Genomic DNA, 26,799 nt, shown 5'->3' with positions numbered 1-26,799 from the left:
TCTCACCTTAAACCTATGCCCTCTAGTTTTAGACTCCCCTACCTTTGGGAAACGATGTTGACTATCTACCTTATCTATGCCCCTCATTATTTTATAGACCTGTATAAGATCACCCCTATGCCTCCTACGCTCCAAGGAAAAAAGTCCCAGTCTATCCAGCCTCTCCTTATAACTCAAACCATCAAGTCCCGGCAACATCCTAGTAAATCTTTTCTGCACTCTTCCCAGTTTAATAATATCCTTTCTATAATAGGGTGACCAGAACTGCACACAGTATTCCAAGTGTGGCCGTACCAATGTCTTGTACAACTTCAACAAGACGTCCCAACTCCTGTATTCAATGTTCTGACCAATGAAACCAAGCATGCCGAATGCCTTCTTCACCACCCTGTCCACCTGCGACTCCACCTTCTAGGACCTGTACTCCTAGATCTCTTTGTTCTATAACTCTCCCCAACGCCATACCATTAACTGAGTAGGTCCTGGCCTGATTCGATCTGCCAAAATGCATCACCTCACATTTATCTAAATTAAACTCCATCTGCCATTCGTCGGCCCACTGGCCTAATTGACCAAGATCCCGTTGCAATCCTAGATAACCTTCTTCACTATCCACTGTGCCACCAATCTTGGTGTCATCTGCAAACTTACTAACCATGCCTCCTAAATTCTCATCCAAATCATTAATATAAATCACAAATAACAGTGGACCCAGCACCGATCCCTGAGGCACACCACTGGTCACAGGCCTCCAGTTTGAAAAACAACCCTCTACAACCACCTTCTGTCGTCCAGCCAATTTTGAATCCAATTGGCAACCTCACCCTGGATCCCGTGAGCTTTAACCTTCTGCAACAACCTACCATGCGGTACCTTGTCAAAGGCTTTGCTAAAGTCCATGTAGACAACGTCTACTGCACTGCCCTCATCTACCTTCTTGGTCACCCCCTCAAAAAACTCAATCAAATTTGTGAGACATGATTTTCCACGCACAAAGCCATGCTGACTGCCCCGAATCAGTCCTTGCCTCTCTAAGTGCTTGTAGATCCTGTCTCTCAGAATACCTTCTAGCAACTTACCTACTACAGACGTTAGGCTCACCAGTCTGTAGTTCCCAGGCTTTTCCCTGCTGCCCTTCTTAAACAAGGGCACAACATTCGCCACTCTCCAATCTTCAGGCACCTCACCTGTGGCTGCCGATGATTCAAAATCTCTGTTAGAGATCCTTTGGTTAGTCACACGGTCCTTTGTCACTCGCAGGGGTGTTACTGCTACTGGCCCTCAACCAGTCTCCTTGCATTTCTCTTCTCTGCTGCCAGAGTTCGTCCCTGATAAAGGCCGTTAGTTGCTCCATTTGAGCCTTTCCTGCAGGCGCCGACTCTTCCCCTTCCGCCGCCGGATTCTCGACAGTTGCCGCACTGCGAGTTCACTCCAGTTTTTTGGTCTGGGTTTTTCCCAATTTCGGCCAAGTCCGGTAGCTTACTGGCACAACAATCCCGGGGAGTATTCTCCCTCTTTGACTTCTGCACCCTTTTTCCGTCGGAGTTATCCCGTTAACGGGGTTTAAAGTGTCAAAACCGTTGTCTCTGAGCTGGAGCCGCCCTGTGTGCGGCCACTTTAGTCATGGCCACCACCGGAAGTCTGAATGGGCAAAACGTGACTGGTGGAATATACTTGTCCACTTTGGCAGGAATAATAGAAAAGCAGTATATATACTTAAACTGAAAGCGGTGACAAAACTTTGGGTGTCCTGGTACATGATTTGGAAAAAGTTGTTATGCAGATACAACAAGTAATTAGGAAGACAAATGCAATGTTGGTGTTTATTGCAAGGAGGTGGAATATAAAAGTAGGGATGTTTTTGCTGTCATTGCACAGTTGGTGAGACCACATCCCTCATCTGGAGTACTTTGCAGGCCCAACAGCATCTGTGGAGAAAGAAGGGAGCAAACTTTTCAAGTCTGGATGACTCCTGCCACAGTCATTTGCTTTTATCTGGAGTACTTTGTACAGTTTTGATCTCCTTATTCAAAGAAGGATATAATTGCATTGAAGCAGTTCAGAGAAGGTTCACTCATCTGATTGGTGGGATGGCAGGAAAGATTGGGCAGGTTGGGCCTGTACCCATTGGAGCTTTGAAGATTGAGAGGTGAACTTATTGAAACATTTGAGATCCTGATGAGACTGGAGAGGATGGATGTTGAGAGGATGTTTCCCTTTGTGAGAGAGACGAGAACTAGGGGACACAGTTTAAAAATAAGGGGTCTCCCATTTAGGCTGGAGATAGAGAGTTTATTTCTCAGGGTCGTGAGTCTGTGGAACTTTCTTCCCCAGATAGCGGTGCAGGCAGGCTCATTGAAGAATTTTAAAGCTGAACTAGGTAGATTCTTTTTGACAAGGGAGTTGAAGGATTTCGGGGTAGGAAGGAAAGGGGCAGTGACGTCACAATCCGAACAGTCTTATTGAATGGTGGCGCAGGCTCGAGGGGCAGAATGGCCTACTGCTATGTGATTGTGCTTGTATTGCTTTCATTTTTACTTTTCCTGCCTTCAAGTGCAGAAGGAGACCATTCGGCCCATCGAGACTGCACCTACCCTCTGAAAGAGCACCCTACCTAGGCCCACGCCCGCACCCAACCCCGTAACCTAGTCATCCCACCTAACCGTTGGATAATAAGGGGCAAGTTAGCATGATCAATCCACTTAACTTGCACATCTTTGGACTGTGGGAGGAAAAAGCACCCGGAGGACACCAACGCAGACATGGGGAGAACGTGCAAATACCACACAGGCAGTCAAGGCTGGAATTGAACTCGGGATCTTGGCGCTGTGATGCAGCAGTGCTAATCACTGTACCACCAACTTTCCTTTATCGTCTTCTGCCATTTCCCTGCCTCTGTACTTAAATTTCTACCAGTGTCGACGAGCGGTCATTGTTCTGAAATGTTAACTGCCTCTCTTTACAGATGCAGTCTGACCTGAGTATTTGCCCCCTGTTTCCAGTGTTACTTCACATTTCCAGTTTTGGTGGTTTCTTGCTTTTGTATTAAGGGACTGATGTAAACTTGCTTTTGTATTAAGGAACTGATGTAAGCTAACAGTTTCTTCCCCACTCGCTCCACAGCCTAATGGGCAGTATGGCTCTGTCCAGTCACTACCGTTCCGAGGATCTGTTAGACATTGACACAGCTGCAGGGGGCTTCCAACAGCGCAAGGGCCTGATGCACTGCCTACCACTGACGTTCTGCATTCACACAGGACTCAGCCAGTATATGGCACTGGATGAGGTGGAGGGCCGAAAACCTTGTGAGATCTTCTACCATTGTGTGGTAAGGAGCTAACGTTAACATAGAGGGGCATTTCTGTATGAGCATTCTCCACCTCAGGATGTTGAAAAGTGCTTTCGAGCCAGCCAAGTGTATTTGAAATGTAGCCACTGTTCTAATATGTGACTAATTTGTCCACAGCAAGATACCATAAACTGCAGTGACCATGTAACTTTCCCATGGATGTTATTTAGTGCTGTCCTTCAACAGTGCTGCACTCCCTCAGTGGTGTTCTATCTTTCCAGAAGTGAGGACAGACACGATGGGAGAAGGCACGTGGAGTTGAATTAGTCTTGAAGGCACAAGTTCCAACGTTCCAGTAGTTCACAGTGTAGTTGAGGGACAGATGTCTTTCTACTGCCACCTGCTCAATGGTAAGATGGTAGAATGAGACAGACTGCTTGCCCCTGGATTACTGTTTCCCTTTGGAGGTCAAACATTGATTGATGATCAGATCCAACAGCTTATTAATAAACTCGGATTGTTTTCACTGAACGACAAGAGGTTGAGGGGCGACCGATAGAGGTTTGCAAAATTGAGTGGCATGGACAGCGTTGATAGTCAGATGTTTTTCCCCAGGGTGGAAAAGTCAATTAATACGGGACATAGGTTTAAGGGGAAAGGCCGAAAGTTTAGAGGAGATATGCGAGGCAAATCTTTTTACTCAGAGGGTGGTGAGTTCCTGGAACACGCTGCTGGGGGAGGTGGTGGAATTAGGTACGATAGCACCGTTTAAGGGGCATCTTGAGGAATACATAAGTAGGATGGGAATAGAGGGGTATGGACCCCGGAAGTGCAGAAGGTTTTAGTTTAGATAGGCATTATGATCAGCACAGGCTTGGAGGGCCGAAGGGCCTGTACCTGGATGAACATAGAACATAGAACATAGAACAATACAGCGCAGTACAGGCCCTTCGGCCCACGATGTTGCACCGAAACAAAAGCCATCTAACCTACACTATGCCATTATCATCCATATGTTTATCCAATAAACTTTTAAATGCCCTCAATGTTGGCGAGTTCACTACTGTAGCAGGTAGGGCATTCCACGGCCTCACTACTCTTTGCGTAAAGAACCTACCTCTGACCTCTGTCCTATATCTATTACCCCTCAGTTTAAAGTTATGTCCCCTCGTGCCAGCCATATCCATCCGCGGGAGAAGGCTCTCACTGTCCACCCTATCCAACCCCCTGATCATTTTGTATGCCTCTATTAAGTCTCCTCTTAACCTTCTTCTCTCCAACGAAAACAACCTCAAGTCCGTCAGCCTTTCCTCATAAGATTTTCCCTCCATACCAGGCAACATCCTGGTAAATCTCCTCTGCACCCGCTCCAAAGCCTCCACGTCCTTCCTAGAATGCGGTGACCAGAACTGTACGCAATACTCCAAATGCGGCCGGACCAGAGTTCTGTACAGCTGCAACATGACCTCCCGACTCCGGAACTCAATCCCTCTACCAATAAAGGCCAACACTCCATAGGCCTTCTTCACAACCCTATCAACCTGGGTGGCAACTTTCAGGGATCTATGTACATGGACACCTAGATCCCTCTGCTCAGCCACACTTTCAAGAACTTTACCATTAGCCAAATATTCCGCATTCCTGTTATTCCTTCCAAAGTGAATCACCTCACACTTCTCTACATTAAACTCCATTTGCCACCTCTCAGCCCAGCTCTGCAGCTTATCTATATCCCTCTGTAACCTGCTACATCCTTCCACACTATCGACAACACCACCGACTTTAGTATCATCTGCAAATTTACTCACCCACCCTTCTGTGCCTTCCTCTAGGTCATTGATAAAAATGACAAACAGCAACGGCCCCAGAACAGATCCTTGTGGTACTCCACTTGTGACTGTACTCCATTCTGAACATTTCCCATCAACCACCACCCTCTGTCTTCTTTCAGCTAGCCAATTTCTGATCCACATCTCTAAATCACCCTTAATCCCCAGCCTCCGTATTTTTTGCAATAGCCTACCGTGGGGAACCTTATCAAACGCTTTGCTGAAATCCATATACACCACATCAACTGCTCTACCCTCGTCTACCTGTTCAGTCACCTTCTCAAAGAACTCAATAAGGTTTGTGAGGCATGACCTACCCTTCACAAAGCCATGCTGACTATCCCTGATCATATCATTCCTATCTAGATGATTATAAATCTTGTCCCTTATAATCCCCTCCAAGACTTTACCCACTACAGACGTGAGGCTCACCGGTCTATAGTTGCCGGGGTTGTCTCTGCTCCCCTTTTTGAACAAAGGGACCACATTTGCTGTCCTCCAGTCCTCTGGCACTTTTCCTGTAGCCAATGATGACATAAAAATCAAAGCCAAAGGTCCAGCAATCTCTTCCCTGGCCTCCCATAGAATCCTAGGATAAATCCCATCAGGTCCCGGGGACTTATCTATTTTCAGCCTGTCCAGAATTGCCAACACCTCTTCCCTACGTACCTCAATGCCATCTATTCTATTAGCCTGGGGCTCAGCATTCTCCTCCACAACATTATCTTTTTCCTGAGTGAATACTGACGAAAAATATTCATTTAGTATCTCGCCTATCTCTTCAGACTCCACACACAATTTCCCATCCCTGTCCTTGACTGGTCCTACTCTTTCCCTAGTCATTCGCTTATTCCTGACATACCTATAGAAAGCTTTTGGGTTTTCCTTGATCCTTCCTGCCAAATACTTCTCATGTCCCCTCCTTGCTCGTCTTAGCTCTCTCTTTAGATCCTTCCTCGCTACCTTGTAACTATCCATCGCCCCAACCGAAACTTCACACTTCATCTTCACATAGGCCTCCTTCTTCCTCTTAACAAGAGATTCCACTTCCCTGGTAAACCACGGTTCCCTCACTCGACGCCTTCCTCCCTGTCTGACCGGTACATACTTATCAAGAACACGCAGTAGCTGATCCTTGAACAAGCCCCACTTATCCAGTGTGCCCAACACTTGCAGCCTACTTCTCCACCTTATCCCCCCCAAGTCACGTCTAATGGCATCATAATTGCCCTTCCCCCAGCTATAACTCTTGCCCTGCGGTGTATACTTATCCCTTTCCATCATTAACGTAAACGTCACCGAATTGTGGTCACTGTCCCCAAAGTGCTCTCCTACCTCCAAATCCAACACCTGGCCTGGTTCATTACCCAAAACCAAATCCAACGTGGCCTCGCCTCTTGTTGGCCTGTCAACATATTGTTTCAGGAAACCGTCCTGCACACACTGTACAAAAAACGACCCATCTATTGTACTCGAACTATATCTTTTCCAGTCAATATTTGGAAAGTTAAAGTCTCCCATAATAACTACCCTGTTACTTTCGCTCATATCCAGAATCATCTTCGCCATCCTTTCCTCTACATCCCTAGAACTATTAGGAGGCCTATAAAAAACTCCCAACAGGGTGACCTCTCCTTTCCTGTTTCTAACTTCAGCCAATACTACCTCGGAAGAAGAGTCCCCATCTAGCATCCTCTCCGCCACCGTAATACTGCTCTTGACTAGCAGCGCCACACCTCCCCCTCTTTTGCCTCCTTCTCTGAGCTTACTAAAACACCTAAACCCCGGAACCTGCAACATCCATTCCTGTCCCTGCTCTATCCATGTCTCCGAAATGGCCACAACATCGAAGTCCCAGGTACCAACCCACGCTGCCAGTTCCCCAACCTTGTTTCGTATACTCCTGGCATTGAAGTAGACACACTTCAAACCACCTACCTGAACGCTGGCCCCCTCCTGCGACGTCAAATCTGTGCTCCTGACCTCTATACTCTCATTCTCCCTTACCCTAAAACTACAATCCAGGTTCCCATGCCCCTGCTGCATTAGTTTAAACCCCCCCAAAGAGCACTAACAAATCTCCCCCCCAGGATATTTGTGCCCCTCAGGTTCAGATGTAGACCATCCTGTCTGTAGAGGTCCCACCTTCCCCAGAAAGAGCCCCAGTTATCCAAAAATCTGAAACCCTCCCGCCTGCACCATCCCTGTAGCCACGTGTTTAAATGCTCTCTCTCCCTATTCCTCATCTCACTATCACGTGGCACGGGCAACAACCCAGAGATAACAACTCTGTTTGTTCTAGTTCTGAGCTTCCATCCTAGCTCCATGAAAGCCTGCCTGACATCCTTGTCCCCTTTCCTACCTATGTCGTTGGTGCCAATGTGGACCACGACTTGGGGCTGCTCCCCCTCCCCCCTAAGGACCCGGAAAACACGATCCGAGACATCACGTACCCTTGCACCTGGGAGGCAACATACCAAATGTGAGTCTCTCACGCTCCCACAAAATCTCCTATCTGTGCCCCTGACTATAGAGTCCCCAATTACTAATGCTCTGCTCCTCTCCCCTCTTCCCTTCTGAGCAACAGGGACAGACTCCGTGCCAGAGGCCCGTACCCCATGGCTTGCCCCTGGTAAGTCGTCCCCCCCACAAGTATCCAAAGCGGTATACTTGTTTCTCAGGGGAACGCCGCAGGGGATCCCTGCACTGACTGTTTTTTCCCAGTCCCTCTTACAGTTACCCACCTATCTCCAATCTTTGGTGTAACTAATTCCCTGAAGCTGCTATCTATGACCCCTTCTGCCTCCCGAATGATCCGAAGTTCTTCCAACTCCAGCTCCAGTTCCCTAACTCGGTCTTGGAGGAGCTGGAGATGGCAGCACTTCCTGCAGGTAAAATCAGCAGGGACACTAACTGCATCCCTCACCTCAAACATCCTGCAGGAGGAACATTGTACTCCCTTCCCTGCCATTCCTCTAACTTTCTACCAAGATCTAGCTAACAACTAAATTAAATTTTTATAAAAAATAATAATAATATAATAAAAATATGGTACTTACCTCAGACCAATGGGTTTTATTATTAGGTTAGAGGAAGAGGGCGGGTGGGAGACACTACACGTGTAGTGTCTCGGGTTTCCTCTCCACCAGAATTTATTGGTGAGGGTCTTCCCAGACGTCCGCGGGTCGACTTCCTGATCCCGCCTAAAAAACTAATTTAAAGAAAAGAGAAAAAGTCTCAGCTCCTGCTGAAACTGACTCACCACTCACCAGCTGCTCTCACGCCGCCGAAATCGACTGGCCTGCCCCTGCAAAGAGAAGTGCTTTTAAAGGTTGACTTACCTCCCAGCACCCTCCTTCCGCAATGCTCCCGCTGAAACTGAGTAACCAGCTGCTCTCACGCCACCGAAATCGACTGGCCTGCCCCTGCAAAGAGAAGTGCTTTTAAAGGTAGAACACTCGGGTCTTGCGCGAATCAGCTGGCGGGGGTATTCGCAGGCATCTTCAACCTCTGGTCCCTATCTGCTTCAAGAAGACGACCATCATCCCTGTACCAAAGAAAAGCCAAGCAGCATGCCTTAATGACTATCGTCCAGTGGCACTGGCATCCATCATTATGAAGTGCTTTGAAAGGCTAGTCATGGCATGAATCAACTCCAGCCTCCCGGATTGCCTTGATCCACTACAGTTTGCCTACCGCCGCAACAGGTCTACAGCAGATGCCATCTCCCTGGCCCTGCACTCAACACTGGAACACCTAGATAACAAAGACACCTATGTCAGATTCCAATTTATTGACTACAGCTCCGCCTTCAACACCATTATTCCTACAAAACTCATCTCCAAACACCGTGGCCTGGGCCTCGGCTCCTCCCTCTGCGACTGGATCTTGAACTTCCTAACCCACAGACCATAATCAGGTAGGCAACAACACCTCCTCCACAATCATCCTCAACACCGGTGCCCCACAAGGCTGTGTCCCCAGCCACCTACTATACTTACACACCTATGACGGTGTGGCTACATTCCCCTCCAACTCTATTTTCAAATTTGCTGATGACGCCACCGTAGTGGGTCGGATTCAAACAATGACGAGACAGAGTACAGGAATGAATCTGGTGAACTGGTGCGGCGACAATAATCTCCCCCTCAATGTCAACAAAACGAAGGAGATTGCCATCGACTTCAGGAAGCGTTGAGGAGAATATGCCCCTGCCTACATCAATGGGAATGAAGTAGAAAGGGTCGAGAGCTTCAAGTTTTTAGGTGCCCAGATTACCAACAACCTGTCCTGGTTCCCCCCTTGCCAACACTATAGTTAAGAAACCCACCAACGACTCTACTTTCTCAGAAGACTAAGGAAATTTGGCATGTCGGCTACGACTCTCACCAACTTCTACAAATGCACCATAGAAAGCATGTGATTTCTGGTTGTATCACAGTTTGGTATAGTTCCTGCTCTGCCCAAGACTGCAGGAAACTACAAAAGGTTGTGTATGTAGCCCAGTACATCACGCAAACCAGCCTCCCATCATTGACTTGTCTCCAATTCCTGCTGCCTCGGAAAGGCAACCAGCATAATTAAGGAACACACGCATTCCAGACATACTCTCTTCCGCCTTCTTCCGTTAGGAAAAAGATACAAAAGTTTGAGGTCACGTACCAACTGACTCAAGAACAGCTTCTTCCCTGCTGCCATCAGACTTTTGAATGGACATACCTCGTATTAAGTTGATCTTTTTTCTACACCCTGGCTATGACTGTAACATTACATTCTGTAGTCTCTCGTTCCTTCCCTATTAACAGTGTGCATTGTCTGTATAACATGCAAGAAACAATACTTTTCACCGTATACTATAACATGTGACAATAATAAATCAAATCAAATCTGTTCCTAAGCTGTACTGTTTTTTGTAATTAAAGGGATTCAGACAGCTCAAGTCTCGATCATGTGACAGAGTGGTTTTGGGTTGACCAATGAAGCCCCTGGTTGACCCATTGTGTTTTGGAGCAGTTGACGGTTGGGCCATCAACACTACATTGGAGGTTAGGAGTCACATACAGCTGCCTTTGTCCATAGCTGGCTACAGCGCTGTTTAGAAGTGAAAAATGGTTGGTGATTTTTCTGGAATTTGATTTATTGTCTTCAATCACAGAGGGCAGCAGCACCTCTATTATAATTCCTCTTATGTGTCATGGCTAGTGAGGGTAATGTCTTTGCCATTTTGAAGATAAAAATGTTTTTTTTTTTTTTTTGGAGTTACCCTGTTGACATAGATTTTTTTAAATTATAAATTTAGAATACCCAATTCTTTTTTCCAAGTGTGGCCAGTCCAGCTACCCTGCATATCTTTTGGGTTGTGGGGGTGAGACCCACGCAGATACGGGGAGAATGTGCAAACTCCACACGGACAGGGACCCGGGGCCTGGATCAAACCCGGGTCCTTGCCGCCGTGGGGCAGCAGTGCTAACCACTGCGCCACCGTGCCGCCCTCCCCATTGACATGGATATGTATTTATATTTTCCTTCCTGTCTTATCCGGGACACTCAATACTGACCCTGTGACAGTGCAGCCCTCCCTCATTCACTCAGTCACTCAATCACCTGGGGTCCACCTTGTCAAGTGGATTCTTCAACACTGAAATTTGTTACTAATGTTATTGAAATGGCGACTGAGCGTTTTTATTGGAGCTTCTGGTCAATGGAGCAAAGCTAAAGATCGAAGCGATGGCCCTCCGAAGATCGGGTATTGGAGCAGGGATCGATCATCTGAATGATGAAGGTCTGTTGCGAGCCAAATGTGACTACCTGTAAAAGATGCTGAGAAGAAATAACATTGATGTCCTCACAATACAGGAAATGCATATCACTAATGATAAGATTTATAGTTATAAGCCTGCCACAACCTTACATTGTGATGTAAAAGAAAATAAATTGTGGAGAGTACAGAAGGAGGCTAAAAAGGGACATAGATAGGTTCATGAGTGGGCAAAGATCTGGCAAATGGAGTATAATGTGGGCAAATATGAAAAAGTACATTTTGACAGGAAGAATAGAAAAGAATTGTATTCTCTAAATAAGGGATTGCAGAGCTCTGAGGTGCTGAGGGACCTGGGTGTTTGAATGCATGAATCACTGAAGGATTATACAGGTACACCAAATAATTAGGAAAGCTAATAGAATGTTGTTTATTGTGAGGGGAATTGAATACAAGAGTAGGGAGGTTCTGCTTCAGTTGTACAGGGCACTATTGAGACCACATAGATTATCATAGATTATCATAGAATTTACAGTGCAGAAAGATGGAGTATTGTGGACAACATTGATCTTTATATTTAAGGAAGGATCTAAATGTGTTGGAAGAAGTTTACAGAAGGTTTACTGGACTAATACCAGTAATGGGCAGGTTGTCTTAGAAGGAAAGGTTGGACACGCTAGGCTTGTATCCGCTGGATTTAAAAGAGTAAGAGGCAACTTAATAAGAACATAAGACCTAGGAATGATGAATGTGATATAAAATAGTTACTTTAGAGATATTAGTTAATGTAATGTAGAAATAAGCCACTTTGATTCTGGCAGGTAGAGACAAAGGGATTTGAGACCGCATGGAAAAAGCAGGAAGAGGTGTGTCTATGAGAGTGATGCTGCATTGATAGGGGCCGGAGAAAGGGATTGGAAGTGAGCCAATCAGAATAGATCAAACAAGTCAGGAGGGACATAGGATGACCTATGGGTGTCGAGTATGTGAAACTTGATGCCATTTGAATGTATGAGTACTGATCTCTTTGTCTGGGACCTTCACTTAGTTCCCGGGACTGCAGACAGCAACATGTTGTCTGTATCACTGTGGACTAGGTAGCTTGCAAGCTGAATAAAATAACTTCTTTTTACTTGCAAATCCATCTCGACTTTTATTGAGGCCAGACTGACAGAGGAAGAAATTTGGGAATCAACAGGAATAGGAGTAGGCCATCTGGCCCCTCGAGCCTGCTCTGTCATTCAATGAGATCATGGCTGATCTTTTGTGGACTCAGCTCCACTTTCCGGCCCGAACACCATAACCCTTAATCCCTTTATTCTTCAAAAAACTATCTATCTTTATCTTAAAAATATTTGATGAAGGTGCCTCAACTGCTTCACTGGGCAAGGAATTCTATAGATTCACAACCCTTTGGGTGAAGAAGTTCCTCCTAAACTCAGTCCTAAATCTACTTCAAGGGTCCTCCAGTTTGTCATGTATTCCCTTGCCTGAAACTGAACACAATACTCCAGGTGTGGCCTCACTAACACCTTATACAATTGCAGCATAACCTCCCTAGTCTTAAACTCCATCCCTCTAGTAATGAAGGACAAAATTCCATTTGCCTTCTTAATCACCTGTTGCACCTGTAAACCAACTTTTTGCGACTCATGCACCAGCACACCCAGGTCTCTCTGCACAGCAGCATGTTTTAATATTTTATCATTAAATAATACTCCCTTTTGCTGTTATTCCTACCAAAATGGATAACCTCACATTTGTCAACATTGTATTCCATCTGCCAGACTCTAGCCCATTCACTTAACCTATCCAAATCCCTCTGCAGACGTCCAGTATCCTCTGCACTTTTTGCTTTACACCACTCATCTTAATGTCGTCTGCAAACTTGGACATATTGCCCTTGGCCCCCTACTCCAAATCATCTATGTAAATTGTGAACAATTGTGGGCCCAACACTGATCCCTGAGGGACACAACTAGCTACTGATTGCCAACCATAGAAACACCCATTAATCCCCACTCTTTGCTTTCTATAAATTAACCAATCCTCTATCCATGCTACTACGTTACCCTTAATGCCATGCATCTTTATCTTATGCAGCAACCTTTTGTGTGGCACCTTGTCAAAGGCTTTCTGGAAATCCAGATATACCATATCCATTGGCTCCCCGTTATCTACCGCACAGGTACTGTCCTCAAAAAATTCCACTAAATTAGTTAGGCACGACCTGCCCTTTATGAACCCATGCTGCGTCTGCCCAATGGGACAATTTCCATCCAGATGCCTCACTATTTCTTCCTTGATGATAGATTCCAGCATCTTCCCTACTACCGAAGTTAAGCTCAGCTCACTGGCCTATAATTACCCGCTTTCTGCCTACCTCCTTTTTTAAACAGTGGTGTCACGTTTGCTAATTTCCAATCCGCTGGGACCACCCCAGAGTCTAGTGAATTTTGGTAAATTATCACTAGTGCATTTGCAATTTCCCTAGCCATCTCTTTTAGCACTCTGGGGTGCATTCCATCAGAGCCAGGAGACTTGTCTACCTTTCGCCCCATTAGCTTGCCCATCACTACCTCCTTAGTGATAACAATCATCTCAAGATCCTCACCTATCAGAGCCTCATTTCTATCAGTCACTGGCATGCTATTTGTGTCTTCCACTGTGAAGACCGACCCAAAAAACCTGTTCAGTTCCTCAGCCATTTCCTCATGTCCCATTATTAAATCTCCCTTCTCATCCTCTAAAGGACCAATATTTACCTTAGCCACTCTTTTTTGTTTTATATATTTGTAGAAACTTTTGCGATCTGTTTTTATATTCTGAGCAAGTTTACTCTCATAATCTATCTTACTCTTCTTTATAGCTTTTTTAGTAGCTTTCTGTTGCCCCCTAAAGGTTTCCCAGTCCTCTAGTCTCCCACTAATCTTTGCCACTTTGTATGCTTTTTCATCAATTTGGTACTCTCCCTTATTTCCTTAGATATCCACGGTCGATTTTCCCTCTTTCTACCGTCCTTCCTTTTTGTTGGTATAAACCTTTGCTGAGCACTGAAAAATCGCTTGGAAGGTTAGAACATAGAACATAGAACAATACAGTGCAGTACAGGCCCTTCGGCCCATGATGTTGCACCGAAACAAAAGCCATCTAACCTACACTATGCCATTATCATCCATATGTTTATCCAATAAACTTTTAAATGCCCTCAATGTTGGCGAGTTCACTACTGTAGCAGGTAGGGCATTCCACGGCCTCACTACTCTTTACGTAAAGAACCTACCTCTGACCTCTGTCCTATATCTATTACCCCTCAGTTTAAAGTTATGTCCCCTCGTGCCAGCCATATCCATCCGCGGGAGAAGGCTCTCACTGTCCACCCTATCCAACCTCCTGATCATTTTGTACGCCTCTATTAAGTCTCCTCTTAACCTTCTCTCCAACGAAAACAACCTCAAGTCCATCAGCCTTTCCTCATAAGATTTTCCCTCCATACCAGGCAACATCCTGGTAAATCTCCTCTGCACCCGCTCCAAAGCCTCCACGTCCTTCCTATAATGCGGTGACCAGAACTGTACGCAATACTCCAAATGCGGCCGTACCAGAGTTCTGTACAGCTTCAACATGACCTCCCGACTCCGGAACTCAATCCCTCTACCAATAAAGGCCAACACTCCATAGGCCTTCTTCACAACCCTATCAACCTGGGTGGCAACTTTCAGGGATCTATGTACATGAACACCTAGATCCCTCTGCTCATCCACACTTTCAAGAACTTTACCATTAGCCAAATATTCCGCATTCCTGTTATTCCTTCCAAAGTGAATCACCTCACACTTCTCTACATTAAACTCCATTTGCCACCTCTCAGCCCAGCTCTGCAGCTTATCTATATCCCTCTGTAACCTGCTACATCCTTCCACACTATCGACAACACCACCGACTTTAGTATCGTCTGCAAATTTACTCACCCACCCTTCTGCGCCTTCCTCTAGGTCATTGATAAAAATGACAAACAGCAACGGCCCCAGAACAGATCCTTGTGGTACTCCACTTGTGACTGTACTCCATTCTGAACATTTCCCATCAACCACCACCCTCTGTCTTCTTTCAGCTAGCCAATTTCTGATCCACATCTCTAAATCACCCTCAATCCCCAGCCTCCGTATTTTTTGCAATAGCCTACCGTGGGGAACCTTATCAAACGCTTTGCTGAAATCCATATACACCACATCAACTGCTCTACCCTCGTCTACCTGTTCAGTCACCTTCTCAAAGAACTCAATAAGGTTTGTGAGGCATGACCTACCCTTCACAAAGCCATGCTGACTATCCCTGATCATATTATTCCTATCTAGATGATTATAAATCTTGTCTCTTATAATCCCCTCCAAGACTTTACCCACTACAGACGTGAGGCTCACCGGTCTATAGTTGCCGGGGTTGTCTCTGCTCCCCTTTTTGAACAAAGGGACCACATTTGCTGTCCTCCAGTCCTCTGGCACTATTCCTGTAGCCAATGATGACATAAAAATCAAAGCCAAAGGTCCAGCAATCTCTTCCCTGGCCTTCCAGAGAATCCTAGGATAAATCCCATCCGGTCCCGGGGACTTATCTATTTTCAGCCTGTCCAGAATTGCCAACACCTCTTCCCTACGTACCTCAATGCCATCTATTCTATTAGCCTGGGGCTCAGCATTCTCCTCCACAACATTATCTTTTTCCTGAGTGAATACTGACGAAAAATATTCATTTAGTATCTTGCCTATCTCTTCAGACTCCACACACAATTTCCCATCCCTGTCCTTGACTGGTCCTACTCTGTCCCTAGTCATTCGCTTATTCCTGACATACCTATAGAAAGCTTTTGGGTTTTCCTTGATCCTTCCTGCCAAATACTTCTCATGTCCCCTCCTTGCTCGTCTTAGCTCTCTCTTTAGATCCTTCCTCGCTACCTTGTAACTATCCATCGCCCCAACCGAAACTTTACACTTCATCTTCACATCGGCCTCCTTCTTCCTCTTAACAAGAGATTCCACTTCCTTGGTAAACCACGGTTCCCTCGCTCGACGCCTTCCTCCCTGTCTGACCGGTACATACTTATCAAGAACACGCAGTAGCTGATCCTTGAACAAGCCCCACTTATCCAGTGTGCCCAACACTTGCAGCCTACTTCTCCACCTTATCCCCCCCAAGTCACGTCTAATGGCATCATAATTGCCCTTCCCCCAGCTATAACTCTTGCCCTGCGGTGTATACTTATCCCTTTCCATCATTAACGTAAACGTCACCGAATTGTGGTCACTGTCCCCAAAGTGCTCTCCTACCTCCAAATCCAACACCTGGCCTGGTTCATTACCCAAAACCAAATCCAACGTGGCCTCGCCTCTTGTTGGCCTGTCAACATATTGTTTCAGGAAACCCTCCTGCACACACTGTACAAAAAACGACCCATCTATTGTACTCGAACTATATCTTTTCCAGTCAATATTTGGAAAGTTAAAGTCTCCCATAATAACTACCCTGTTACTTTCGCTCATATCCAGAATCATCTTCGCCATCCTTTCCTCTACATCCCTAGAACTATTAGGAGGCCTATAAAAAACTCCCAACAGGGTGACCTCTCCTTTCCTGTTTCTAACTTCAGCCCATACTACCTCGGAAGAAGAGTCCCCATCTAGCATCCTCTCCGCCACCGTAATACTGCTCTTGACTAGCAGCGCCACACCTCCCCCTCTTTTGCCTCCTTCTCTGAGCTTACTAAAACACCTAAACCCCGGAACCTGCAACATCCATTCCTGTCCCTGCTCTATCCATGTCTCCGAAATGGCCACAACATCGAAGTCCCAGGTACCAACCCATGCTGCCAGTTCCCCTACCTTGTTTCGTATACTCCTGGCATTGAAGTAGACACACTTCAAACCACCTACCTGAACACTGGCCCCCTCCTGCGACGTCAAATCTGTGCTCCTGACCTCTATACTCTCATTCTCCCTTACCCTAAAACTACAATCCAGGTTCCCATGCCCCTGCTGCATTAGTTTAAACCCCCCCAAAGAGCACTAACAAATCTCCCCCCCAGGATATTTGTGCCCCTCAGGTTCAGATGTAGACCATCCTGTCTGTAGAGGTCCCACCTTCCCCAGAAAGAGCCCCAGTTATCCAAAAATCTGAATCCCTCCCGCCTGCACCATCCCTGTAGCCACGTGTTTAAATGCTCTCTCTCCCTATTCCTCATCTCACTATCACGTGGCACGGGCAACAACCCAGAGATAACAACTCTGTTTGTTCTAGTTCTGAGCTTCCATCCTAGCTCCCTGAAAGCCTGCCTGACATCCTTGTCTCCTTTCCTACCTATGTCGTTAGTGCCAATGTGGACCACGACATGGGGCTGCTCCCCCTCCCCCCTAAGGACCCGGAAAACACGATCTGAGACATCACGTACCCTTGCACCTGGGAGGCAACATACCAAACGTGAGTCTCTCACGCTCCCACAAAATCTCCTATCTGTGCCCCTGACTATAGAGTCCCCAATTACTAATGCTCTGCTCCTCTCCCCCCTTCCCTTCTGAGCAACAGGGACAGACTCCGTGCCAGAGGCCCGTACCCCATGGCTTACCCCTGGTATGTCCCCCCCCCCCCCCCCCCCCCCCCCCCCACAAGTATCCAAAGCGGTATACTTGTTTCTCAGGGGAACGACCGCAGGGGATCCCTGCACTGACTGCTTTTTCCCAGTCCCTCTTACAGTTACCCACCTCTCTCCAATCTTTGGTGTAACTAATTCCCTGAAGCTGCTATCTATGACCCCTTCTGCCTCCCGAATGATCCGAAGTTCTTCCAACTCCAGCTCCAGTTCCCTAACTCGGTCTTGGAGGAGCTGGAGATGGCAGCACTTCCTGCAGGTAAAATCAGCAGGGACACTAACTGCATCCCTCACCTCAAACATCCTGCAGGAGGAACATTGCACTCCCTTCCCTGCCATTTCTCTAACTTTCTACCAAGATCTGGCTAACAACTAAATTAAATTTTTTATAAAAAATAATAATAATATAATAAAATATGGTACTTACCTCAGACCAATGGGTCTTATTATTAGGTTAGAGGAGGAGGGCGGGTGGGAGACACTACACGTGTAGTGTCTCGGGTTTCCTCTCCACCAGAATTTATTGGTGAGGGTCTACCCAGACGTCCGCGGGTCGACTTCCTGTTCCCGCCTAAAAAACTAATTTAAAAAAAAAAGAAAAATTCTCAGCTCCTGCTGAGAATTCCGCAATGCTCCCGCTGAAACTGACTCACCAGCTGTTCTCACGCCGAAATCTCCACTGTTGTTCAACTGTTTCACCATAAAGTCTTTTCTCCCAGTCTGCCATAGCTAGCTCTTCTCTCATCCCATTGTAATCTCCTTTGTTTAAGCACAAAACACTAGTGTTTGATTTTACCTTCTCACCCTCCATCTGTATTTTAAATTCCACCATATTGTGATCGCTCCTTCCGAGAGAATCCCTAACTATGAGATCATTAATCAATCCTGTCTCATTACGACTACTTCCGGTTGCGGCAATGACCAGCTAAGCCGCACGTTTCGGCGGCTCCAGCTGAGACGGACCTTCGGGCTCTTTTAAGAGCCCCAACGGGAATTGTTTTTTTCGGCGAAACCCGGTGAGGGGTGAGGCAACAGGGAGTCCCCCACAGTGGGAAAGAAAAATATCGGCGGCGGCATCTCGGAGAATCCTCGAGGGCAGCGGCAGAAGAAAGAAAGGAGCAAGATGGCGTCGGAGGGAGCCCAGGCGACATGGGGACCGGACCAGGATGAATTTTTAAGACGGTGTGTGGAGCTGCTAAAAAAGGAGGTGCTGGCCCCGATGCTACAGGCAATCGAGGGGCTTAAAGAGTCACAAAAGGCCCAGGAGATAGAGCTCCGTGTGGTGGAGCAGAAGGTAACGGACAACAAGGACGAGATCCTGGGCCTAGCGGTCAAAATGCAGACGCACGAGGCGCTCCATAAGAAGTGCATCGAAAGGATTAAAGTCCTGGAAAATAGATCAAGGAGAAAGAACCTCCGGATCCTGAGTCTCCCCGAGGGAGTGGAAGGAGCTGACGGCGGGACTTACGCGAGCATGATGCTACGCTCGCTAATGGGAGCTGAGGCCCCCTCGGGCCCCTTGTTAGTGGAAGGGGCCCACCGGGTCCCTGCGAGGAGACCAAAGGCTGGAGAACCACCTAGGGCGATGATCGTGCGATTTCACCGCTTCAATGACAGAATGCGGTGATATGAGTGTATCAGGATTGGAGTGCGGAGGTGGCGAGAAGGAGGGCGAGTTTCAATCGAGCCAAGGAGGTGCTGCACAAGAAGAAAGTGAAGTTCGGGATGTTGCAGCCGGCGCGATTGTGGGTCACGCACCAGGATAGACATTACTATTTTGAAACGTCGGAAAAGCATGGACCTTCATTCAAAAAGAGAAACTGGACCAGAACTGATGGACTGATGTTGGAGGGGAAACGACAATGCTGATGTATAGAGGTGTAAATTGGGGAGGGGGGGACACTGAGAAATGTGGGCGCCGGTGGGGGGGAAGAAGAGACACAGGCGGGGGATGGGCAATGGGAACGGGGCGGTAGGGGGAGCTGCGCCATGGGGGGCGGGATGGTTCTAGAAAGCGCGGGGTTTCTTTTTCTTTTCCCGCGCCAGAGAGATGATGGTGGGAAGATAGGCGCAAGGAGGATGGGAGTTCCTCACACGGGGGGGGGGGGGGGTCAAGGAGAGAGCGGGAGAAGCCGGGGTCAGTTGAAGTCAGCTGACTTTCGGAAGCAATATGGGGGGAGTAACCATGCTAGATGGGGTTCTAGCGGGGGGGGGACCGGGGGGGGACGGGGGGGGGGGGGGGGACGGGGGGGGGGACGAGACGACAACTGGGTTGCTGCTGCGGAGATCGAAAGGGAGCTGGTAAGAGAAAAGGTGGTCGAGGCGGGAATGCGCCACCTGGGGGACGGGTGGGTGCGCGGAACCAGGACGTGGGACTGGCCCAGAGAGGGTGATGGCTAGTCGACAGGGGAGGGGGGCGGGCAGCCCCCCAGTCCGGCTGATCACGTGGAACGTCAGAGGCCTAAATAGGCCGATTAAGAGGGCCCGAGTGTTCGCGCACTTAAAGGGACTGAAGGCAGATGTAGCCATGCTTCAAGAGACGCATCTGAAGGTGGCGGACCAGGTTAGGTTAAGGAAAGGATGGGTGGGACAGGTGTTCCACTCAGGGCTGGATGCAAAGAATAGAGGGGGGGCCATATTGGTGGGAAAACGGGGTGTCATTCGAGGCTAGGAACATTGTAGCGGACAGCGGGGGTGCAGATATGTGATGGTGAGTGGCAGACTGCAGGGAATGGAGGTCGTGCTGGTCAATGTATATGCCCCGAACTGGGATGATGCGGGATTTATGAAGCGGAATGCTTGGACGCATCACGGACCCTGGAGGTAGGAAACCTGGTAATGGGGGGGACTTCAACACAGTGCTAGACCCAGGGTTAGATAGATCTAGATCCAGGACCGGAAGAAGGCCGGCAGCGGCCAAGGTGCTTAGGGGGTTTATGGACCAAATGGGGAGAGTGGATCCGTGGAGATTTGCTCGGCCGCTGGCCAAAGAGTTCTCCTTTTTCTCCCATGTCCATAAGGTATACTCCCGGATATATTTCTTCGCTTTGGGAAGGTCACTGATTTCGAGGGTGGAAGGAACGGAGTACTCGGCTATAGCTGTTTCAGACCATGCCCCACATTGGGTGGATCTGGAACTAGGAGAGGAGAGGGAGCAGCGTCCACTCTGGCGACTGGATGTGGGATTATTGGTGGATGAGGGAGTCTGCGGAAGAGTGTGGGGATGTATCGAAAGGTAACTGGAGGCCAACAATGATGGGAGGTCCGAGTGGGGGTAGTATGGGAAGCGCTGAAGGCGGTGGTCAGGGGAGAGTTGATCTCCATCAGGTCTCACAAGGGGAAAACAGAGGCCAAAGAAAGGGAAAGGTTACTGGGGGAGATTTTGAGTGTGGATAAAAAATATGCGAGGCCCCGGACGAAGGACTATACAGGGAGAGGCGACGACTCCAGACGGAGTTCGACCTGCTGACCACAGGGAGTGCAGAGGCACAGTGGAGGAAGGCACAGGGGATGAGATATGAATATGGGGAAAAGGCGAGTCGCCTGTTGGCCCACCAGCTTCGAAAGAGGACAGCGGCGAGGGAAATAGGGGGAGTTAGGGATGAAACGGGAATCACGGTGTGGAGAGCAGGGAAGGTAAATGAGGTGTTCAAGACCTTTTATGAGAGGTTATATAGGTCCCAACCCCCGGAGGGAAAAGAGGGGATGCAGCAGTTTCTGGACCAACTAAGGTTCCCGAGGGTGGAGGAGCAGGAGGTGGCAGGCCTGGGGGCGCCAATTGGGGTGGACGAGGTGACCAAAGGGCTGGGGATCATGCAGGCAGGGAAGGCCCCGGGACCTAACAGGTTCCCGGTGGAATTTTATAGGAAATATGTGGACTTGTTGGCCCCGCTGCTGGTAAGAACCTTTAACGAGACCAGAGAAGGGGGGACCCTACGCCCGACAATGTCGGAGGCGACGATATCACTAATCCTGAAGCGAGATAAAGACCTGCTGCAATGCGGGCCTTATAGGCCTATCTCACTCCTAAATGTGGACGCCAAGTTGCTGGCAAAAGTCCTGACAATGAGGATAGAGGATTGTGTCCCGGGGATGGTGCACGAAGATCAGACAGGGTTCGTAAAGGGGAGACAATTGAATGTCAACGTGCGACGGCTATTGGGGATGATAATGATGCCCCCAGCAGAGGGGGAGGCAGAGATAGTGGCGGCAATGGATGTAGAGAAGGCATTTGATAGGGTAGAGTGGGGAGTATCTATGGGAGGTGCTGAGGAGGTTCGGGGAGGGGTTTGTCAGCTGGGTTAAACTCCTCTATGGGGCCCCAATGGCAAGTGTAGTCACAAATCGGCAAAGGTCGGAGTATTTTCGACTACATAGGGGAACAAGACAGGGATGCCCGCTGGCCCCATTACTGTTCGCGCTGGCAATTGAACCACTGGCCATAGCGCTGAGAGACTCCAGGAAATGGAGAGGGGGTGGTTAGAGGGGGAGAGGAACACCGAGTGTCACTCTACGCAGATGACCTACTGCTATATGTGGTGGATCCAGTGGGGGGGATGATAGAGGTTAAGCAGATATTGAGGGAGTTTGGAGATTTCTCGGGATATAGACTTAACATGGGGAAGAGTGAGCTTTTCGTAATATACCCTGGGGACCAGAGTAGAGGGATAGATGGCCTGCCGCTAAGGAGAGTGGAAAGAAACTTCCGATACACAGGTTCAGATAGCCAGGAGCTGGGGAACCTTACACAGACTCAATCTGACTCGGCTGGTGGAGCAAATGGAAGAGGATTTCAAAAGGTGGGATATGCAGCCGCTGTCACTGGTGGGCAGAGTGCAGGCGATTAAGATGATGGTCCTCCCGAGGTTCCTATTTGTGTTTCAATGTCTCCCTATATTGATCACTAAGGCCTTTTTCAAAAAAATAGATAGGTGCATCATGAGCTTCCTGTGGGCAGGGAAGGCCCCGAGGGTAAGGAGTGGGTTCCTGCAACGTAGCAGGGACAGAGGGGGACTGGCGTTGCCGAATTTGGGCGACTATTACTGGGCCGTCAACGTGGTGATGACCTGTAAGTGGATGATAGAGGGAGAGGGGGCGGCGTGGAAAAGGCTGGAGATGGCGTCCTGTAAAGGAACGAGCTTAAAAGCGCTGGTGACGGCGCCACTACCGCTCTCCCCGAAAAAGTTTACCACGAACCCAGTGGTGGCGGCAGCATTAAGTATCTGGGGGCAATGGAGGCGACAGAGGGGTGTGTTGGGAGCCTCGGTGTGGTCCCCGATCAGGAACAACCATAGGTTTGCCCCAGGGAGGTTGGACGGAGGGTTCCAGAGCTGGCAGCGGGCAGGAATTAGGAGAGTGGGAGACTTATTTATAGATGGGACGTTTGCGAACTTGGGAGCGCTAGAGGAAAAGTATGAGCTGCCCCCGGGGAATATCTTTAGGTATATGCAGGTGAGGGCGTTCACGAGACAACAGGTGAGGGAATTTCCGCTGCTCCCGACACACAGGATCCAGGATAGAGTGCTTTCGGGGGTGTGGGTCGGGGAGGGCAAAGTGTCCGAAATATACTGGGAGATGAGAGAAGATGGGGAGGAGCTGGTAGAAGAACTGAAGGGAAAATGGGAAGAAGAGCTCGGGGAGGAGATTGTGGAGGGTTTGTGGGCTGATGCCCTAAGTAGGGTAAATCCCTCTTCCTCGTGTGCCAGGCTTAGCCTGGTCCAATTTAAGGTGCTACATAGAGCACACAAAATGGGAGCGAGGTTGAGCAGGTTCTTCGGAGTGGAGGACAAGTGCGGGAGGTGCGGGGGAAGCCCGGCGAACCACACACTTATGTTTTGGTCGTGTCCGGTATTGGAGGGGAGTGGCGGGAGTGATCTCGAAGGTGGTGAAGGTCCGGGTCGAGCCAAGCTGGGGGTCAGCTATATTTGGGGCAGCGGATGAGCCGGGAGTGCAGGAGGCGAAAGAGGCCGATATTGTGGCCTTTGCATCCCTAGTAGCCCGGCGTAGGATTTTACTCATGTGGAAGGAAGCGAAACCCCCCGGCGTGGAGGCCTGGATAAACGATATGGCAGGGTTCATAAAACTGGAGCGGATGAAATTTGCGCTGACAGGATCGACTCAGGGGTTCACCAGGCAGTGGCAACCGTTCCCCGACTATCTAGCGGAACGTTAGGGGGAAAATAGATAGCCAGCAGCAGCCCAGAGGGGGGGGGGTGGGGGGGAGGGGGGGTGGGGGGGGAGGGGGGGGGGGGGAGGTGGGAGGGAGGGAATGGGGGGGAGGTGGGAGGGAGGGAAGGGGGGGGGTAAATTGTTTGTGTTCTAGATGGGGTGAGGGGGCGGGGGGAGCACTATTTCGTGTTATTTTGTTAGTTCACTATTTTATTTAAACAATGTTATCTATCAGTTATCATGTTACTGTTTTTGTTGATTTGTAAGGGGGAAAAATTGTGTTTGAAAACTTTAATAAAATATATTTAAAAAAAAATCCTGTCTCATTACACAGGACCAGATCTAGGACCGCTTGTTCCCTCGTAGGTTCCATTACATACTGTTCTCGGAAACTATTGTGGATACAGCCGATCAACTCCTCCTCAAGGCTGCTAAGACCGACCTGGTTAAACCAATTGACATGTAGATTAAAATCCCCCATGATAACTGCTGTACCATTTCTAGTGTTGAGTGGGGTTGCTGGGTTGTGGGGATGGGGTGGAGGTGTTGACCTTGAGTAGGGTGCTCTTTCCAAGAGCCGGTGCAGACTCGATGGGCCGAATGGCCTCCTTTTGCACTGTAAATTCTATATAAAAATCTATATACATGTATCAGTTATTTCAATGTTTATTGCCTGCCCCACCATAATACTATTTGGTGGCCGATAGATTACTCCTATCAGTGACCTTTTTCGCCTTACTATTCCTGATTTCCACACAAATGGATTCAACCCTATCCTCCATAGCACCGATGTCATCCCTTACTATTGCCCGGATGTCATCCTTAAATAACAGAGCTACATCACCTCCCTTACCATCCACTCTGTCCTTCGGAAAAGTTTGATACCCTTGGATATTTAACTCCCAGTCGTGATCATCCTTTAACCATGTTTCAATAATAGCCACTAAATCATAGTCATTCACGATGATTTGCGCCATCAACTCATTTACCTTATTCCGAATACTACGAGCATTCAGGTCAAGTACACTTATGTTGGCTGTTTTGAATCTTAACACCTCGATCAGTAACCTCTCCCAAGTTATATTTCCTCTTAACCTTTCTCCTAATTTTCCTTGTCGTTGAACCCATATCTTCATGTAACAATCTGCCGCGTCGCTTACCATCTATGTTTTAACTTTGCGTTTTATTCCTTTAAGCATTACTGATCCTATTCACTGAGCTCCCCTCAGTCACTGTACCCTGTACTGTCGCCCTTTTTGATTTTTGACTATGGCTTCTCTGCCTTACACTTTGCCCCTTACTGCCTTTTGTTTCTGTCCCTGTTTTACTACCTTCCGACTTCCTGCATCGGTTCCCACCCCCCTGCCACATTAGTTTAAACCCTCTCCAACAGCTCTAGCAACCCCCCCCCCCCGAGGACATCGGTTCCAGTCCTGCCCAGGTGCAGACCGTCCAGTTTGTACTGGTCCCACCTCCCCCAGAACCGGTTCCAATGTCCCAGGAATTTGAATCCCTCCCTCTTGCACCATCCCTCGAGCCACGCATTCATCCTCTCTATCCTGACATTCCTACTCTGACTAGCTCGTGGCACTGGTAGCAATCCTGAGATTGCTACCTTTGAGGTTCTACTTTTTAGTTTAACTCCTAACTCCCTGAATTCAGTTTGTAGGACCTCGTCCCGTTTTTTTACCTATATCGTTGGTGCCTATGTGCATCATGACAGCTGGCTGTTCACCCTCTCTCTCCTCCCGCCCCCCCACCCTCCTCCCAGAATTTCCTGCAGCCGCTCAGAGACATCCTTGACCCTTGCACCAGGGAGGCAACATACCATCCTGGAGTCTCGATTGCGTCCGCAGAAACGCTTGTCTATTCCCCTTACGATTGAGTCCCCTATCACTACAGCTCTGCCATTCTTCTTCCTGCACTGCTGCGCAGCAGAGCCAGCCACGGTGCCATAAACCTGGCTGCTGCTGCCTTCCCCTGGTGAGCCATCTCCCTCAACAGTATCCAAAGTGGTATATCTGTTTTGCAGGGAGATGACCGCAGGGGACACCTGCACTGCCTTCCTACTCTTGCTCTGCCTTTTGGTCACCCATTTTCTATCTCCCTCAATAACTTTCATCTGCGTTGTGACCAGCTCGCTAAACATGCTACCCACAACGTCCTCAGCATCGCAGATACTCCAAAGTGAATCAATCCGCAGCTCCAGAGCCGTCAAGCGGTCTAACAGGAGCTGCAACTGGACACACGTCTTGCACGTGAAGGAGCCAGGGACAGTGGATGTGTCCCTGAGCTCCCACATCGCACATGAGGAGCATGACACGGGCCTGGGATCTCTTGCCATGTCTTAAACATTAGGTTAACTTGCGCAACGACAATTCTAAAAAATGAAAGAAAAAATAAATAAATAAATTAGACAATGAAAAGAAGAACTACTGACCAGTCACTTACCAGGGTTAAAAAGCACCTCCTCCCCACCGAGCTTCAAATTCCCAAACTGGCTCTGGCTGGGTCTTCTCTGGCTCACTGGGAGAATTCACTGGGAGTGAGTTACAAGTTGCTCGTTTAAATTGGCCTGAGTTGACTCTTCCCCCCCCCCCCCCCCCCAACCTGCTTTTAGATCAAAGTAGATTAAGGTGACTGACACTTAACTGCCAACCAGTTATGTGAGTGGGTGGGGCAGCCCTTGTTAACCTACACCGCACAATTCTAGATTAATTTAAACTCCTGGAATTTGATTGACTTGATTGAAAGATACAAGATTCTGAGGGGTGTTGACAGGATGAATGTGAGAGTTTGTTTCCTATTGTGGAAGAATTTAGAACGAGGGAGTCACTGATTAAAAATAAGGTTTCGCCCATTTAAAATGGGAATGTTTACTGTCGTGATTTTTTGGAACTCTCCCCATTTCTTCCCGTTTATTTAATAATATGACTGCAACAAATATATACCTTAACTCAACAAATATATACCTTAAAACCATGACTGCAACACATATAAAATACAATATATGTAACAATTTCCGGCATTCATAACACCATGGAGCATCGAGTAACATTATCCTCCCAACTCTGGTTTGAAAGTGATATCCCAGACTTACACCAGAGTACGA

At 48.1% G+C, this 26,799-nt stretch overlaps 1 protein-coding gene across 2 annotated transcripts in view; it reads left to right on the top strand.

The window, feature by feature from the left end:
- The window catches only part of fbxo3 (F-box protein 3), a 244,221-nt gene that overhangs the window by 141,137 nt on the left and 76,285 nt on the right, over positions 1-26,799 (top strand). For both annotated transcript variants that reach the window (XM_072518718.1, XM_072518719.1), the window contains one exon: positions 3,124-3,328. In XM_072518718.1, coding sequence (XP_072374819.1) covers positions 3,124-3,328 — 205 coding nt within the window. The remainder of the gene's footprint in view (positions 1-3,123; positions 3,329-26,799) is intronic.

Source organism: Scyliorhinus torazame, chromosome 10, assembly GCF_047496885.1.
Source record: "Scyliorhinus torazame isolate Kashiwa2021f chromosome 10, sScyTor2.1, whole genome shotgun sequence".
Lineage (NCBI taxonomy): Eukaryota > Metazoa > Chordata > Chondrichthyes > Carcharhiniformes > Scyliorhinidae > Scyliorhinus > Scyliorhinus torazame.
The sequence above is the reverse complement of the archived record's forward strand: the minus strand, read 5'-3'. Positions and strand labels throughout refer to the sequence as shown.